The following is a 16,045-nucleotide window of genomic DNA, read 5'->3' on the forward strand; positions in this document are numbered from 1 at the left end:
GAGAAAGAGTGGAAGAGAGAGAGAGAGAGAGCGAGAGACAGAGACAGAGACAGAGACAGAGACAGAGACAGAGAGAGAGAGAGAATTTAATTGAATTGAATTGAACTTTATTTAACAAGGATTAAGATTTAAGGCTACGCATTTTCTTACAATCTGTCCTTGGGACGCATAGACACACAATTATATAATAAAAAAATAAAAAGTTAAACAGTTAACCAACAAAACACAATTATATAATAAAAAAAATAAAAAAATAAAAAGTTAAACAGTTAACCAACAAAAGAATGTCGGAAAACTTCAGCACGTGATAATAAAGATGACGATGACGATGATGATGATGATGATGATGATGATGATGATAATGATGATGATGAAGATAAGGCATGAAGAGCATACATATGTGGTTATTCATAAAATCAAATGCATACTATGCAGGTAATTATAAATACAAGCTGATAGCAGTCGAACATGTAGCAATAGTACAACAAATTTATGTTCAGAACATACAATGCACAGCATATCTTTGACGTAATACTAAGTGTGGTAAATCAAAAGGCGTTAAACTACTCAGACACATTTTTTAAAACTTTTTAATGACTTTAAGTGCTTAAAGGATGATGGAAGCGAATTCCAAACTGAAGTACCCGAAACAGCAAGACTGGTCTTAGACAGGTCAATTCGTGGAATCGGTGGGATCAAGTTGACCGACCCATATCTATGGGTAGCTTTATGAATGTAAATCGGCACTTTACCCTAATACAATTTATGCATGAAAATGGCTTTGTTTAACTTGAGATGCTTTTCCAGTGGAAAAAAGTTAAGCATTTTCAATTTCATATCTGTTGAAACATTATCCTTTACGATGAGTTTGGCCAAGCGACAATAGAGAGAGTCTAACTTTTTCAAGTGGACATCACTGCTGACATCCCAGAGCGTGGAAACATAATTAATGTGAGGCATTACATGAGCATGGTGGAACATTTCCAGAATCCTTCTGTCCGTAAATTGCTTTAACTTGGATAGGAGGAAAACGTTCTTGGCTACTTTCTTGCAAATATGCTGTAATTGTGCCTGCCACTTGAATTCACAATCAATAATTACCCTTAAAACGCGATGCTGTTGAACTTGTTCAATTGATTGAGTACCAATAGTAAGATTTAGTTTGAGTGGAGAAATCTGGTGTTTTTGTCTGGTTGCTATTACCATACTTTTAGTTTGTATTGGATGGACAAGCATAGCATTAGCACTACATCAGTTATTTACATCGTCTAAAGCTGTTTGAAGGGAGGACTCTATTACTGGAACAGATTTTCCACTTGCATGAAGAGAAGAATCGTCAGCAAAAAAATCACTTCTTACATTACTTTCAGAAATGTGCAGTGGCAGATCATTGATATACAGACAGAACAAGATCGGCCCAAGCACTGAACCTTGAGACACCCCGCATTTCACAGTCTCCTCAGTAGATATTTTACAGTTTAGAGCAGTATATTGAGATCTGTCATGTAAATAGGAAGCAAAGAAGTTACACACTGAACTGTTTCTGACATACAACTGTAATTTCTTCAATAGAATTGAATGATCAACAAGATCAAACGCTTTTTTAAAGTCGAAAAACACAGCACCACTGATTTCAGATCGGTTTGTTGCAGACAACCAGGTGTCGCATAGCGTGGTAAGGGCGCTGTGACAAGAGTGATTTATTCGAAAACCAGACTGAAATTGATGGAAAAGGTTTCTGCTTTCTATGTACGCGAGCAAATGTTTGTGAATATGTTTTTCCAATGGTTTGGATAAAATGGGTAATAAGGAAATGGGTCTAAAGTTATTTGGGTCGGATAAATTTCCGCCTTTATGGAGTGGAATTACTTTTGCTCTTTTTACCAAACTAGGTACAGTATTTTGCTTTATGCAGAGATTATACACATAGGTGAGTGGCTCCACAATATATGGTAGAGCTAGTTTGGTCAAGTAAGGAGGAATCTTATCAGGACCCATGGACTTTTTATTCTCAAGGCCTTCTAGCACCTTCCCTACCTCATGCACTGCCATGTCTGGAATAGTAAACAAATCGTCTGGTTTACATTTCTGATTACAAAAATCATGTACTTTTGAGAAAGAGACTTCAATGTCAGAATCAGGGCTGTCGCATTTTGCAGATTCATTTAGCCTATTGGCAAGGGACAAAAAAATGGTTATTACAATCTTCAGGGGAAATGGTTGTGGCAGACCGATTTGAGTGATCTTTAGATGTTCCTAATATGTTATTAACAGCACGCCAAACAGTATCTTTCTTGTCCTCGATTAATGTATTAAAATAATTTGCTTTTGCTTGACGTGTTAATTCTGTCACTTTATTCCTTTGTTTCTTAAAATCAGACTTCATGTTGTTTGCTTTGTAAAAATCACGCAGGGACATGGCTTCTATAATCTGTTCCGTCAACCATGGGGGAAGAGATGGATATTTCACTCTGTGGTGCGGTAGTGGGCATGGGGCATGCTTATCCACTATAGGATAAAATATATCTAAAAGGGCGCCCAACGCTTCGTCAGCAACAACATGATTAAACACAGAGGAAAATGGTGCTAAACTGAGATCAAAGAAGAATTTGGTTTCATCAAACGTTTTAAAGCTTCTATATCCAATAGTTGTATGGTCCTTGTGCACCGGCTTAGGTAACTTGAACGACCAAGAACAAAATATTGAACAATGGTCACTGATGCTTGAAGGTACAGTTTTCACGTTTGACACCATGGAGGTATTATTAGTGTAAATGTTCCCGCAGTGGGGCACTGCGGTTATGAAATTAAAGGCCCCTCCTGTTTTTGGAACCGCAGGAGCTTTCTAGTTTGCTGTTAGGTAGATTTTTGGTTCCTCTTTCCTGTCATGCTCTCTTTTTCTTCATGAATTCTTTTCTTTTTTCTGCCTTCTTGCTCATTCACCTGTATTTTTTCCAAAAATCTCTTCTCTTTCCGCTTGTCTCGCGATTCATGTATAGTTTAATCTGTTAGTGTTCTGATGTAAGTCCAGCAGTAGATAGGTTAAGCCTATTTTAACATACTGGAAACTGGTAATCTTCCAGTAGGTATTAATTTAGTTTTACTAAAGCCTGCTGGGACACAAGTAATGGGTTAGTGCATTTGTAAACAGGAATCGCTTGACAAGTGGCCCCCTTCATCCCCCCCTTCCTCGTCCTGATATGGCTCTGCGTAGTCGGCTGGACGTTAAGCAACAAATAAACAAACAAACTAGTGTAAATGTCGTCAATCAACGTTGATATTGTATCAGTCAATGTGGTTGAGGTGTTCACAAGTTGATGGAATCCAAAGAGAGATGCAACTGAGCGCCAGTCTGTCTGGGTGTTATGGGAGAGAGAGAGAGGGAGAGAGAGAGAGAGAGAGAGAGAGAGAGAGAGAGAGAGAGAGAGAGAGAGTGTGTGTGAGAGAGAGAAAGAGAGAGAGAGGGAGGGAGAGAGAGAGAGAGAGACTGAGAGTGAGAGAGAGAAAGTGGGAGAGAGAGAGAGAGACTGAGAGTGAGAGTCCGAGTCCGAGTCCGAGTCCGAGTCAGGTGAACACATTTCGGTAACAAGTTTTAAACTCATGATGACATTGTTCATATTTCTGCTGGCCAAAATATCACACAAAGTATCCACAATTGTTCACACAATAAACACATACATACAGTCACAGTGTTCATTTGCTTCATGCGTCTTTGTTTCTTGACCTGTACTCTTGATTTTGGTACCGTTGTGTTCCTAAGACTATGCACTTTCCTTTGATACAAGGTTCACTGTGTATCAGTGGATCGAACACGTGAAAGTCTCGAATGAATGAAGTACTTAGGTTTTTTTTTCCCGATTAAGGTACATAGGCCTACTAGCTGTGAATACCTGAAACCTTGCAGTGAGGAGGGTATCACCGCACCAGTTGGTTTACATCCTTATGTATCCGTATACGTATGTTTGTTTTTACATTTAGTCACGTTTTGACTAAATGTTTTAACATAGTTTATTATCATTCTGTTGGAGGAAGTAGATGTTTTGGAAAATATGAAATGCAAATGGCGGTCATAATTAATATGTTGCTAATATATAAACACAACATACGTGTTTGATCCAGTTGTACACAGTGAGGCTATATTAACAGGAAAGAGGAGAGTCTCATGAACACAACGGTACCAAAATCAAGAGTACATGTCAAGAAACGAAGAACGCACGAAGCAATGAAAAACTGTGACCTTCGCACTTGCTAAATCTGTTCTACGTCTGATCGGATTAGCAGAAACTGGAATATCAAGTTTTTCTTGTCGTTTACGTCATCATCCTAACCCTCCTTTGTACTATTCACACCCATGCATGCAATAGGTTAGATATTTCAATGGCAGTGATGTCAAAGGGCGCTAAGGTAATCTGAGATATATGTATTGTGACTGCTACAAAAGAAGTGTGTGTGCCACGAGCTGGTGTCGGCACGCGATGGCGCCCGTTGTAAAAGGGATCAGTCTTGTGTGACACTGTAGTGTGCGGGGTGCTTAATAGCCAAGAGGAATAAATGTGTGTGTGTGTTGTGTTTGTGTGTGTGTGTGTGAGTGTGTGTGTGTGTGTGTGTGTGTGTGTGTGTCTGTCTGTCTGGTTTTTTTTGTGTTGTTTTTTTCTTAACGCCCAGCCGACCACGAAGGGCCATATCAGGGCGGTGCTGCTTTGACATATAACGTGCGCCACACACAAGACAGAAGTTGCAGCACAGGCTTCATGTCTCACCCAGTCACATTATTCTGACACCGGACCAACCAGTCCTAGCACTAACCCCATAATGCCAGACGCCAGGCGGAGCAGCCACTAGATTGCCAATTTTAAAGTCTTACGTATGACTCGGCCGGGGTTCGAACCCACGACCTCCCGATCACGGGGCGGACGCCTTACCACTAGGTCAACCGTGTGTGTGTGTGTGTGTGTGTGTGTGTGAGTGTGTGTGTGTGTGTGTGTGTGTGTGTGTGTTAGTGTGTGCGTCCGTGCGTGCATGTGTGTGTTGATTCTTTTTATCTAATAAAAACCTCAAAGAAAAACTTGTGCATAGTTCATAAGAAAAATATTTGCCGAGGACATTTTTTACTATCTTATATGGAAAAACGTGTGTGCTATTCTTAATCGGTTTGGTTGTACCCTGGTACATGTTTAAGCGATACGACCAAAACCTGGATAAATGTCATCCCCGGAAAAGCCTCGCGGATGCACTACACTCTTATATCCAGCCAGCCAGGTATTTTGTGTACGTTTTTTAAACACATTCTGCTTCCTTGATTGCATTCCTAGGTCAGAGTCTGTCCAATGAGGTGACGGTGTTCAAGCTTGGTAGTTCAAACAAATTAAGTCAAATGTGACTTTGAGTTTGGGGCTCTATTGTGACGAGTTTTCTTTTCATTTGATAAAAATAAGTATACGTGCTCAAGGTTCAAACCACACAAGTTGGAAATAAACCATTTTATGAAGATACTACTAATCGTCCTGAACAACTTTTTAAAATGAAAAAGGTGCCTCGATTTATTTTAGTAATTCAAAACGTCAGGCACCGGCCCCTCAGCCGGATTACACTACTTTTTTTTACATTTAGTCAAGTTTTGACTAAATGTTTTAACATAGAGGGGGAATCGAAACGAGGGTCGTGGTGTATGTGTGTGTGTGTGTGTGTGTATGTGTGTGTGTGTGTGCGTGCGTGCGTGTAGAGCGATTCAGACTACTAGACCGATCTTTATGAAATTTTACATGAAAGTTCCTGGGATTGATATCCCCGAACGTTTTTTTCTTTTTTTCGATAAATGTCTTTGATGACGTCATATCCGGCTTTTCGTGAAAGTTGAGGCGGCACTGTCACGCTCTCATTTTTCAACCAAATTGGTTGAAATTTTGGTCAAGTAGTCTTCGACGAAGCCCGGACTTCAGTATTGCATTTCAGCGTGGTGGCTTAAAAATTAATTAATGACTTTGGTCATTAAAAATCTGAAAATTGTAAAAAAATTAACAAAATTATAAAACGATCCAAATTTACGTTTATCTTATTCTCCATCATTTTCTGATTCCAGAAACATATAAATATGTTATATTTGGATTAAAAACAATCTCTGAAAATTAAAAATATAACAATTATTATCAAAATTAAATTTTCGAAATCAATTTAAAAACACTTTCATCTTATTTCTTGTCGGTTCTTGATTCCAAAAACATATAGATGTGATATGTTTGGATTAAAAACACGCTCAGAGAGTTAAAACGAAGAGAGGTATAGAAAAGCGTGCTATCCTTCTCAGCGCAACTACTAAACCGCTCTTCTTGTCAATTTCACTGCCTTTGCCATGAGCATGAGCGGTGGACTGACGATGCTACGAGTATACGGTCATTGCGTTCAGTTTCATTCTGTGAGTTTGACAGCTACTTGACTAAATGTTGTATTTTCGCCTTACGCGACTTGTTTTTTTTTTAAACTGATTGTACAGAACACTGTGCCTAAATGTGTGCACTTTATAAGAACAACGTGTATCATAAGAAATAGTAGTAATTGGAATGTGCAAGTACACATCATGCATTCAAACAGAGAAAAATATCGACAGAAGCAAACTCACCTTTTACTTCAAGTGTGCAAAAGGACACGAGAAGGAAGACGGAGATTATCATGCCAGAAGCACGAGACAGTCGAGTCGCTGAGATGACCATGTTTGGTGTGTGGTCTGCTGGTTTCCACTGCCAGGGGAACAGGCGAAGCTCTCTTTTAAAGGGGAACACTGAGAGTGGGGTTTGGGAAGGGGGTGGGGTGGGTTGGTGGTGGTGTGTGTCCGTGTGTGTATGTGTATGTGAATGTGTGTGTGTGTGTATATATGTGTATGTGTGCGTGTGTGTGTGTAGCCTATATGTGTACTGATGTGTGTGTGTGTGTGTGTGTGTGTGCGTGCGTGTGTGTGTGTGTGTGTGTATTCGTGTGTCCGTGTGCGGGTGTACGTGTGGGTTGGGGATTTTTTATCGTGACTTCATTCCATGAATTGACAAGGAAGCAGGTGTTACAGGGAAAGAATTGACAGGATGAGACTCGACATGGTTTGAATTAGGTAGACATCCGTCTTGGTTTTATTAGAGCTGACTCAATTACACATGGGTTTTTCTTGATTGACACCTGATGCCATGATTCTGGTACCTGAAAGACTTGTTTGTGACAGTCACTGGCTGAATACAGCGATTATGTTTTGCTTGGGTTATAATTATGTGTGAGAGAATGAGATGGCCGATGTGTCCTTCGCAGGAGGTATATGCAGCGTCTTGAGTGGTTGACTACTTTGCCCAAGACATTGCACTGTTACCTACTTTTTTTTCTCTCAAAGGATACATGCACGCTTTGTGTGCAAACAGGTTTTTCGTTTGGCCCATTTTGCGACCCACTACAAGTTCAAACATAAGTCACTCTTCTTTTCCTAAAGGACATCCTGACATAGTTGATTTGTTTGTGCCGCTTAAAATGATAAGTGAGATGAAGTAGTGGATGAGTGAGGGAGAGACCGAGAGCTTCTGTTTCTTTGAAAGTAAAGGGATAATACCTATAACGAAAAAGCAATCAGATCGCTTGAAAAGTTATACCATAAGATTCTGCGTTACAAATAATGTTACCGCGCAGGAGGACTGCCTTCACTTTGCGAAAGCAGGTGTGTTATCTCCCCTGCAGCTTACTCTAATGTGGTAAAACAGGCAAAGAAAGAGCACTCACTGTGGGTCATTACTTCCACTGAGTTACTGTCCTTGTGTGTGTACGTGATGAGGTTACTAGGTCGCGGCGTCATAGAGGTCGCTTGCCTTGGTGCCAGAAGGCGGCGCTTCTGGGCTGCTCTTTGTTTCCAAGCAGCGCCCTGAAGCGCATTCACTCACTTTGGTTTAAATAATTACCATACTTGTGGTGCGTTTTCAAGAAAATCGTGCCTTGTGCGTCTACATTAAGATACAATGAATTCTCAACATTCTTTTCGCTCGTCAAATTGCAAGAAATTCCTCTGGCACTGTCAGATTCGTAGTATATCCCCTTGAAGAAAATATGTCAATTAAAATAATCGGGATTTTGTTTATGCTCATATCCATCAACCTGTTTCACTTTTGCTGCCTATCAGTCTATCTGTTATCCATGTCTTTAGCAAACGTTCTATCGACTCCCCTTTGCAGTTGTAAGAACAGCAAGGCAAGGCGAGGCCAGGAAATAAATATTTAAAAACTAAAACCAAAGTAGGATTATATGAAATAGGTTATACATTGCAAGAAGAAAATATAAATGTGTTTGATAATGAGACACAACCCATTATCTATAAAACATAGATAAAAGGAATTCAGCATAAGTGATACACGATGTAAATAAAAACATAATACGCGTGTTTTGTGTTCACACAATTTATCATAAAATCAAAAAAACAAAGAGACTGCCAATCTTCCAAAATTCAGAATAATAAAACAAGAAAGGTAATTTGTTGGAACGTTTGTTATTGACAAAACAATACGTTACAATCACAAATATGTCGACCCAACGGTCTTTTACGTGCACAGACACACTTGTTACTTATTGCTTGTCTGTGCACTTAAAAGACCGTTGGGTCGACATATTTGTGATTGTAACACATTGTATTTTACAATTTATTATAGTTCGACATTTGTTTTCACGTATCGTTGTTCCTTGTTGTATACGTATATCAATAGCAGTGTCTTACCTCCTCTGTAATCTATGTGCATTTGATCTAAGCAAAGCCCTTCTCACTGTAACGGTAAATTAATTCATGCAGATGTTTCTTTAACTGTTTTGTTTGAAACATGCTAATGCAAGAAATGTTTATTATTTGTTACACTGTTTTTGTTTGTTTATTTGTTTGTTCGCTCGCTCGTTCGTTCGTTCGTTCCTTTGTTCGTTCGTTCGTTCGTTTATTTGTTTGTTTATATGTTTGTTGCTTTCTTTCCGTTTTTACATTTAGTCAATTTATGACTAAATGTTTTAACATCGAGGGGGGAATCGAGACGAGGGTTGTTGTGTATGTGTGTGTGTATGTGTGTGTGTGTCTGTGTGTGTGTGTGTGTGTGTGTGTGTGTGTGTGTGTGTGTGCGTGCGTGTAGAGCGATTCAGACTAAACTACTGGACCGATCTTTATGAAATTTGACATGAAAGTTTCTGGGTATGATATTCCCATACGTTTTTTTTCATTTTTTTGATAAATGTCTTTGATCACGTTATATCCGGCTTTTCGTTAAAGTTGAGGCGGCACTGTCACGCCCTCATTTTTCAACCAAATTGGTTGAAATTTTGGTCAAGTATTGTCCGACGAAGCCCAGACTTCGGTATTGCATTTCAGCGTGGTGGCTTAAAAAGAAATTAATGACTTTGGTCATTAAAAATCTTAAAATTGTAAAAAAAATATTTCTTTTATAAAACGATCCAAATTTACGTTCATCTTATTCTCCACCATTTTCTGATTCCAAAAACATATAAATATGTTATATTTGGATTAAAAACAAGCTCTGAAAATTAAATATATAAAAATTATTATCAAAATTAAATTGTCCAAATCAATTTAAAAACACTTTCATCTTATTCCTTGTCCGTTCCTGATTCCAAAAACATATAGATATGATATGATTGGATTAAAAACACGTTCAGAAAGTTAAACAGAATAGAGATATGGACTGGGTGGCCGAGTGGTAACGCACTTGCGCTCGGAATCGAGAGGTGTCGTGTTCGACCCTGGGTCGGGCCGCTATTTTCTCCCCCCTTTCCTAACCTAGATGGTGGGTTCAAGTGCTAGTCTTTCGGATGAGACGAAAAACCGAGGTCCCTTCGTGTACACTATATTGGGGTGTGCACGTTAAAGATCCCACGATTGACAAAGGGTCTTTCCTGGCAAAATTGTATAGGCATAGATAAAAATGTCCATCAAATACCCGTGTGACTTGGAATAAAGGCCGCGAAAGGTGAACATTCCTTTAACAGGCTTGAGGTTTGCTGGTCGATGTGAATGCGTGATATATTGTGTAAAAAATTCCATCTCACACGGCATAAAGCGCTTTGAACTTCGGATAAGGCGCTATATAAATAAAGAGAATAATAATAATAAAGGTACAGAAAAGCGTGCTATCCTTCTCAGCGCAACTACTACCCCGCTCTTCTTGTCAATTTCACTGCCTTTGCCGTGAGCGGTGGACTGACGATGTTACGAGTATACGGTCTTGCTGCGTTGCATTGCGTTTAGTTTCATTCTGTGAGTTCGACAGCTACTTGACTAAATGTTGTATTTTCGCCTTACGCGACTTGTTGTTTGTTTGTTTTTTTCTTTTTTTCTTTGTATCTTTGTTTGCAACAAAATTATTTGCAGCCATACTGACAAAATTAATGATCATGTGTAATGTAGTGTGTATGTGTGTCTTTAAGTGTTTGTACAATGTAAACAGGCCAGTTTGAAAGATTTGGATTTGCTTTAAACCTAAAATATTCAAACATCCTTTTGTGAGTTCAGTTTTAATTTTCGTTTTAATTTCTCCGTGTAACTTTAGTTCATTAACGATTGCTGACGTGATGCATACGAGTATAGTCTCACGTTTTCAAAAGTGACACCATGATCATGTCGGTATTTCCTGGAACTTTCGTCATTCACATAGGTATTGCCAATGTAATTGAAACTACATGGCCCTATCGGGTATATTAGATTCACACCCATATCAAATTATAACACGACAGTTGTGCAGAGGTCGCATCGACCGCAGGACTTGTAATGCTCAAATTGTTTTACTGATATCCGTATGTTATTGACAAGTTGTTGCACATCCTAGTAAGAGCGAAATTTAATTACCACACTGCGATTTCTGTCACGTTATACAATTGCATGAGGCAGTGATGTGTGAGTGCGCGTGTAGGCGTGTGGGCGCGTGTGGGCGCGTGTGTGTGTGTTGGTATGTGTGTGTATGTGTGTGTATGTGTGCGTGTGTATATGTGTGTGTGTGTGTGTGTGTGTGTGTGTGTGTGTGTGTGTGTGGCTTCGCCGGGAAGAAGTAGAGTAAACTGGATTAGACTTTCTCGAGAAATAATTGTTGTGGGTTTTCATCTCTGAAGTTTTGCTTCCTTGTCCATTCATGGAATGAAACAATCATAGTTACCAATTCTCGATGTAATACCCTAATTACCACACTGCATTAAATTATTACACCGAATTTCTCAGAACATTATATCTGTACATTTGATTTTTGTTTTGTTTTTGAAATCCGAAGATGATGTTTGAAATCATCTTTAATGCCTCGATCTGATAATGATCTCTCCTTTCTGGACATTGTGACTGATAAATGTGGATATCACAGCCACTTCTAACTATAAGGCCAAACAAAAAGATCTGTTACTTGAGGGTAACATGACCCCAAAATATAGGGTCGGTAGGTCGGCTTTAAAAAAAATAAATAAATAAATTAGTCTCGGTTTGGTTCACAAAATGTGCCAGAGGTTGGGTTTTTTTTTTGTTGTTTTTTGAGAAATGAAAAAAAAAGTTTTAGGGTCGGCGGTAAAAAATAGGGTCAGTCGGGTTACCCTAAACCAACATATCTTTTTGTTTGGCCTAACTACATCGATATTAGTCCGATGTATTCCCGCCGTTGCGTCCCTATCTGTTAGTAGCTATTTAAAGCATAATTTTCATCCAATATTTTTTTTTAATCAAACAAAATTAAACACACAATTTTTCAAGAGACTGAAGGTGTACTAATGAGGTGGGATGGGGTGGGGAGAGGAATGCGTCGTCAGAATAAACAGCAAGCTGATGTCAACATGATAGTTTTCAGAAAATGTTTGATAACCTTGATGTAACAGCTGCTGATTGAATGTCATCCCGGTCTGCCACACGTGACAAGTGCACTGTGAACTGAAGTGTTCTACTTATGAACACGGTTACCGAAGTAGTGTTCAACACAGTGTAAACTGTAAAACAAAAAGTGCGGCACATGGTAAACATAATGTGGATTGAGAAGGTGTTCGCATTTAAACACTGTTACTGTTATGACCAGACTTCAGCATCAGACAGGCAGAGCAAAAGGTTCCTGCATCCACTCCATGCATGCAGCAACAACCAAATTAAAACGTCTTAAAGTGATGACAGCTTCGACGGGATTTTAATGCAGTATTTATATAACAAGGTTGGCAACATAAGGGCACAAAGGCGGCAGTAGGCATGGCTCTTAAAACCCTACTCCCCCTAAGCTGAAGAAGCCTAATCCGTAATTGGACCGGATGGTGTTTCGTAATTCTACGAATTGATATATTCTTTTCCCCCATACCCTGCCTTTTGTTTCGCGAAGACTTCCGGCGGACCCCGCGTGCATACGGCCGCTGAAGGAAATGTACCCTTTCAGATTCCAGTCGTATGCCAGCATGCGATCTGATCCGAGTTACCATTCGTAGATGGAGAAAAGGTCAACAACTAGGGGACCCAGTATCCGTTCATACCTCCGCTTACATCGGCGTTCGGGCATTCCAGAATCCTGGGTATTTGTTGCGTTTACGCAATCACACCTTTGTATTTAGGTGTCTACATTGAATTTCTTGGCTAAAGCCTATGTTAAATTTTAGGTAAGCCAGTTACTTGTATTAGCCATGTCTACTTATGCCATCAAACTGGCGACTCCAGATTTTTCAAAGTTTGGTTAGAGCCAGTTTCCGCCACCCCTGTGCCCTAATGTAACTCTAGTACGCTGTCTACAACTTTTACTTTATCTCAAAACAACAATGTTAGGTTTATAACATTTTGGAACATTTCGCTTCGAAATTCTAAAATCAATGAATTTTGCAAATGTGTCGACAGCTTACTAAAGGTTAAGGAATAATGCATATGTTATTATGTAAAAGAAGCTCTTAACGTTTAGAGTAGATGGTTGTAGTTAGACCCCTTCCCCATCGTTGGAAATATGTCCAGGTCTGCCTCGGCGAGATCCGCGCTACCTTGTGCCTGAAAGTCCACTTTCTCCAACAGAGCGCGGGCAATCGCGTCCCCTTCTGGCCCCAGAACCAATTAGCCCCTTGCACGGCATTTATGCTGCTTGCGCGCAGTTCCATAATTTGCCAAAGTAAGACCATTTAGTTCTTGGGATCACGACAGAGTATATCAACACAGTTGAAATGTACCACATTCTCGAGGTTGTGACCAGATCACGAACAGCCAGGTGGCACTGCCAATCGCTCCAAAATGTAGCACAATGTCTGTATAATGTGTATTTTGCTGTGTCATAGTAGTGGAAACACGTTACAGCTGTGCAGGCCTGGACTGACAACGAGTGGGGGATGCAGAGGTGCTTCCTGATAGTGTGAAGGTGCGTCTTTAGCCAGATCATACAGCTTGACCCATGAACGAGAATACCTGAAACTAAGAGTTGATTATTAGAAAACCTCTCTAACAAGAGATTGCAGCCGCATACTGGTTTGTGTCTGCCTGTTTTAATCAGTTCTTTAAACAATTGAGATTATTGATGACGGTCTTATTTGTCCCAACCGGGACCCATATGCGTTTGTTTGGTTGTGTGTGGGTGCAAGCATTCTCTTAATTTCATTTTAGATGTTTATACTTGGTCTGATTTGCGATTTGTTGTTGTTGTCATAATTATGTTGTTTGGTTGCTAAAGGGCAGATGAACTATACTTTTCCATCCATTGTTTGTTTGTGGACAATACATTGTCTTATGTCTGACGAACGACCAAAGACAAACACCTCCCTTTTTATGGTTGTATCGGGACTGCAACGCTGGCTGTCCCGTTCCTGGGTAGATTGGAGGAAAATTCCACCAAATGGACTAGTCGCCTTTTTGCGATACAGCCTGAAACTGATATCTGGTCAGACATGGGCCATCAACATGAATGACGAGTAAATTGTGAATGTTGGAGGAGCTGCAAGGCAAAACAAACAAGTCGCGTAAGGCGAAAATACAACATTTAGTCAAGTAGCTGTCGAACTCACAGAATGAAACTGAACGCAATGCAACGCAGCAAGACCGTATACTCGTAGCATCGTCAGTCCACCGCTCACGGCAAAGGCAGTGAAATTGACAAGAAGAGCGGGGGAGTAGTTGCGCTGAGAAGGATAGCACGCTCTTCTGTACCTCTCTTCGTTTTAACTTTCTGAGCGTGTTTTTAATCCAAACATATCATATCTATATGTTTTTGGAATCAGGAACCGACAAGGAATAAGATGAAAGTGTTTTTAAATTGATTTCGAAAATTTAATTTTGATAATAATTTTTATATATTTAATTTTCAGAGCTTGTTTTTAATCCAAATATAACATATTTATATGTTTTTGGAATCAGCAAATAATGGAGAATAAGATGAACGTAAATTTGGATCGTTTTATAAAAACTTTGTTTTTTTTACATTTTTCAGATTTTTAATGACCAAAGTCATTAATTAATTTTTAAGCCACCAAGCTGAAATGCAATACCGAAGTCCGGGGTTCGTCGAACAGTACTTGACCAAAATTTCAACCAATTTGGTTGAAAAATGAGGGCGTGACAGTGCCGCCTCAACTTTTACGAAAAGCCGGATATGACGTCATCAAAGACATTTATAAAAAAAAAATGAAAAATACGTATGGGGATTCCATACCCAGAAACTCTCATGTCAAATTTCATAAAGATCGGTCCAGTAGTTTAGTCTGAATCGCTCTACACACACACACACACAGACAGACACACACACACACACACACACGCACGCACGCACATACATCACGACCCTCGTCTCGATTCCCCATCTATGTTAAAACATTTAGTCAAAACGTGACTAAATGTAAAAACAAAACAACATTGCATTAACAGCGCTGGGCACACATCCGGGGAATCGCCCACAAATCTATCAACGTAGCATCCCTGTTAAAGGAAGGCATTGGGTATGTAAACTTAATATTATTCATTTATTGCTATTCCCCCCTGGAAGTGGAAGCTTTCCAACACATCGAATGCACTTCTATATGTACGTAATTGAAGCAAAGTAGACGTCTTTCATACTAACAGTCTTCCTAAGATAATAATGTTCACGATCCCTGCATACATATTATAACCAAGCAGAATCATCTTCTTGACTTCTTGACTTGTATACTGTAAGCTGCAGCGGTTGCTGCCAAATTCTAAAAGAAAGAAAAACACTCGGACTCATAATAGGCCTACATGTGTTCAGCAATGGACCCTCACAATGAATAAACAAGGATGCTGGGAGATAGACTTCCCCACACACACACACACACACAAACAGAACATGTGCTGACATTAATCTATGTTTGGGTCCCCCTCATAATAATATTAAACTGACATATACCGGGGGGGGGGGGGGGGGGGGGACATGGTCTGAAGTGCATCTGTGTCGAGGTGTCCTTGGACTTCAAACTGCTTTTATCTGTGAAGATATTGAATGTTAAACTGACATAATACCACTGTTCTCCCCGCATCCATGGCGGACACTGCAGCGTTGCTAAATCTGGTGGGATGCCTGCCTTCGGGATGGAATAAGACAAATCAAATACAAGCATAAACTCCTTCCCCCAACTGGAGTTAATATTAGAACCTTGTTTGTCGGGTAAATAATGAGTGCCACCCTGGCAGCCACGGGAATGAACTGGCAACCAGTTTAGCCGCTTCTTGCGATATGTTCCAAACATAATAACAAATCTCGCGGATATTTCGCGAGGGCTGCTCGGATACCGAACAGGTTTATTTATACTATCAAAGCCATAATCTACAAATAAATCTTTATCTGTTCAGGTATGGACCTTTCAGTATAAATTGAAGTTAATACATAAATACTCGAACTTGAGCGAATCGTTAAAAGGCAAAAGCAACAACTTTATTTTTTGCACAGCGAATTATCGAGTTACACACCCTTCACAGCTTCACATTAACCATCAGTTTCTGGTCACATACACCGCCAGGCCTTCACACACAATACAAACACCCTTTCCTTTAAACACCCATTCTTAAAATCATAACCGGACAACTCGAAGGTTGGGAAGTTTTAAAATTAGG

The 16,045-nt window shown here is 39.7% G+C and overlaps 1 protein-coding gene across 1 annotated transcript in view; it reads right to left on the reverse strand.

The window, feature by feature from the left end:
• LOC138965149 (chorion peroxidase-like) overlaps window positions 1-6,773 on the reverse strand; it is a 28,091-nt gene extending 21,318 nt beyond the window's left edge. The window contains exon 1 of the mRNA XM_070337272.1: window positions 6,617-6,773. Within this exon, the coding sequence (XP_070193373.1) occupies window positions 6,617-6,707 (91 nt within the window). The 5' untranslated portion in view covers window positions 6,708-6,773. The remainder of the gene's footprint in view (window positions 1-6,616) is intronic.
• Window positions 6,774-16,045: the final 9,272 nt, after the last annotated feature.

Source organism: Littorina saxatilis, linkage group LG4 (genome assembly GCF_037325665.1).
Source record: "Littorina saxatilis isolate snail1 linkage group LG4, US_GU_Lsax_2.0, whole genome shotgun sequence".
Classification (NCBI taxonomy): domain Eukaryota; kingdom Metazoa; phylum Mollusca; class Gastropoda; order Littorinimorpha; family Littorinidae; genus Littorina; species Littorina saxatilis.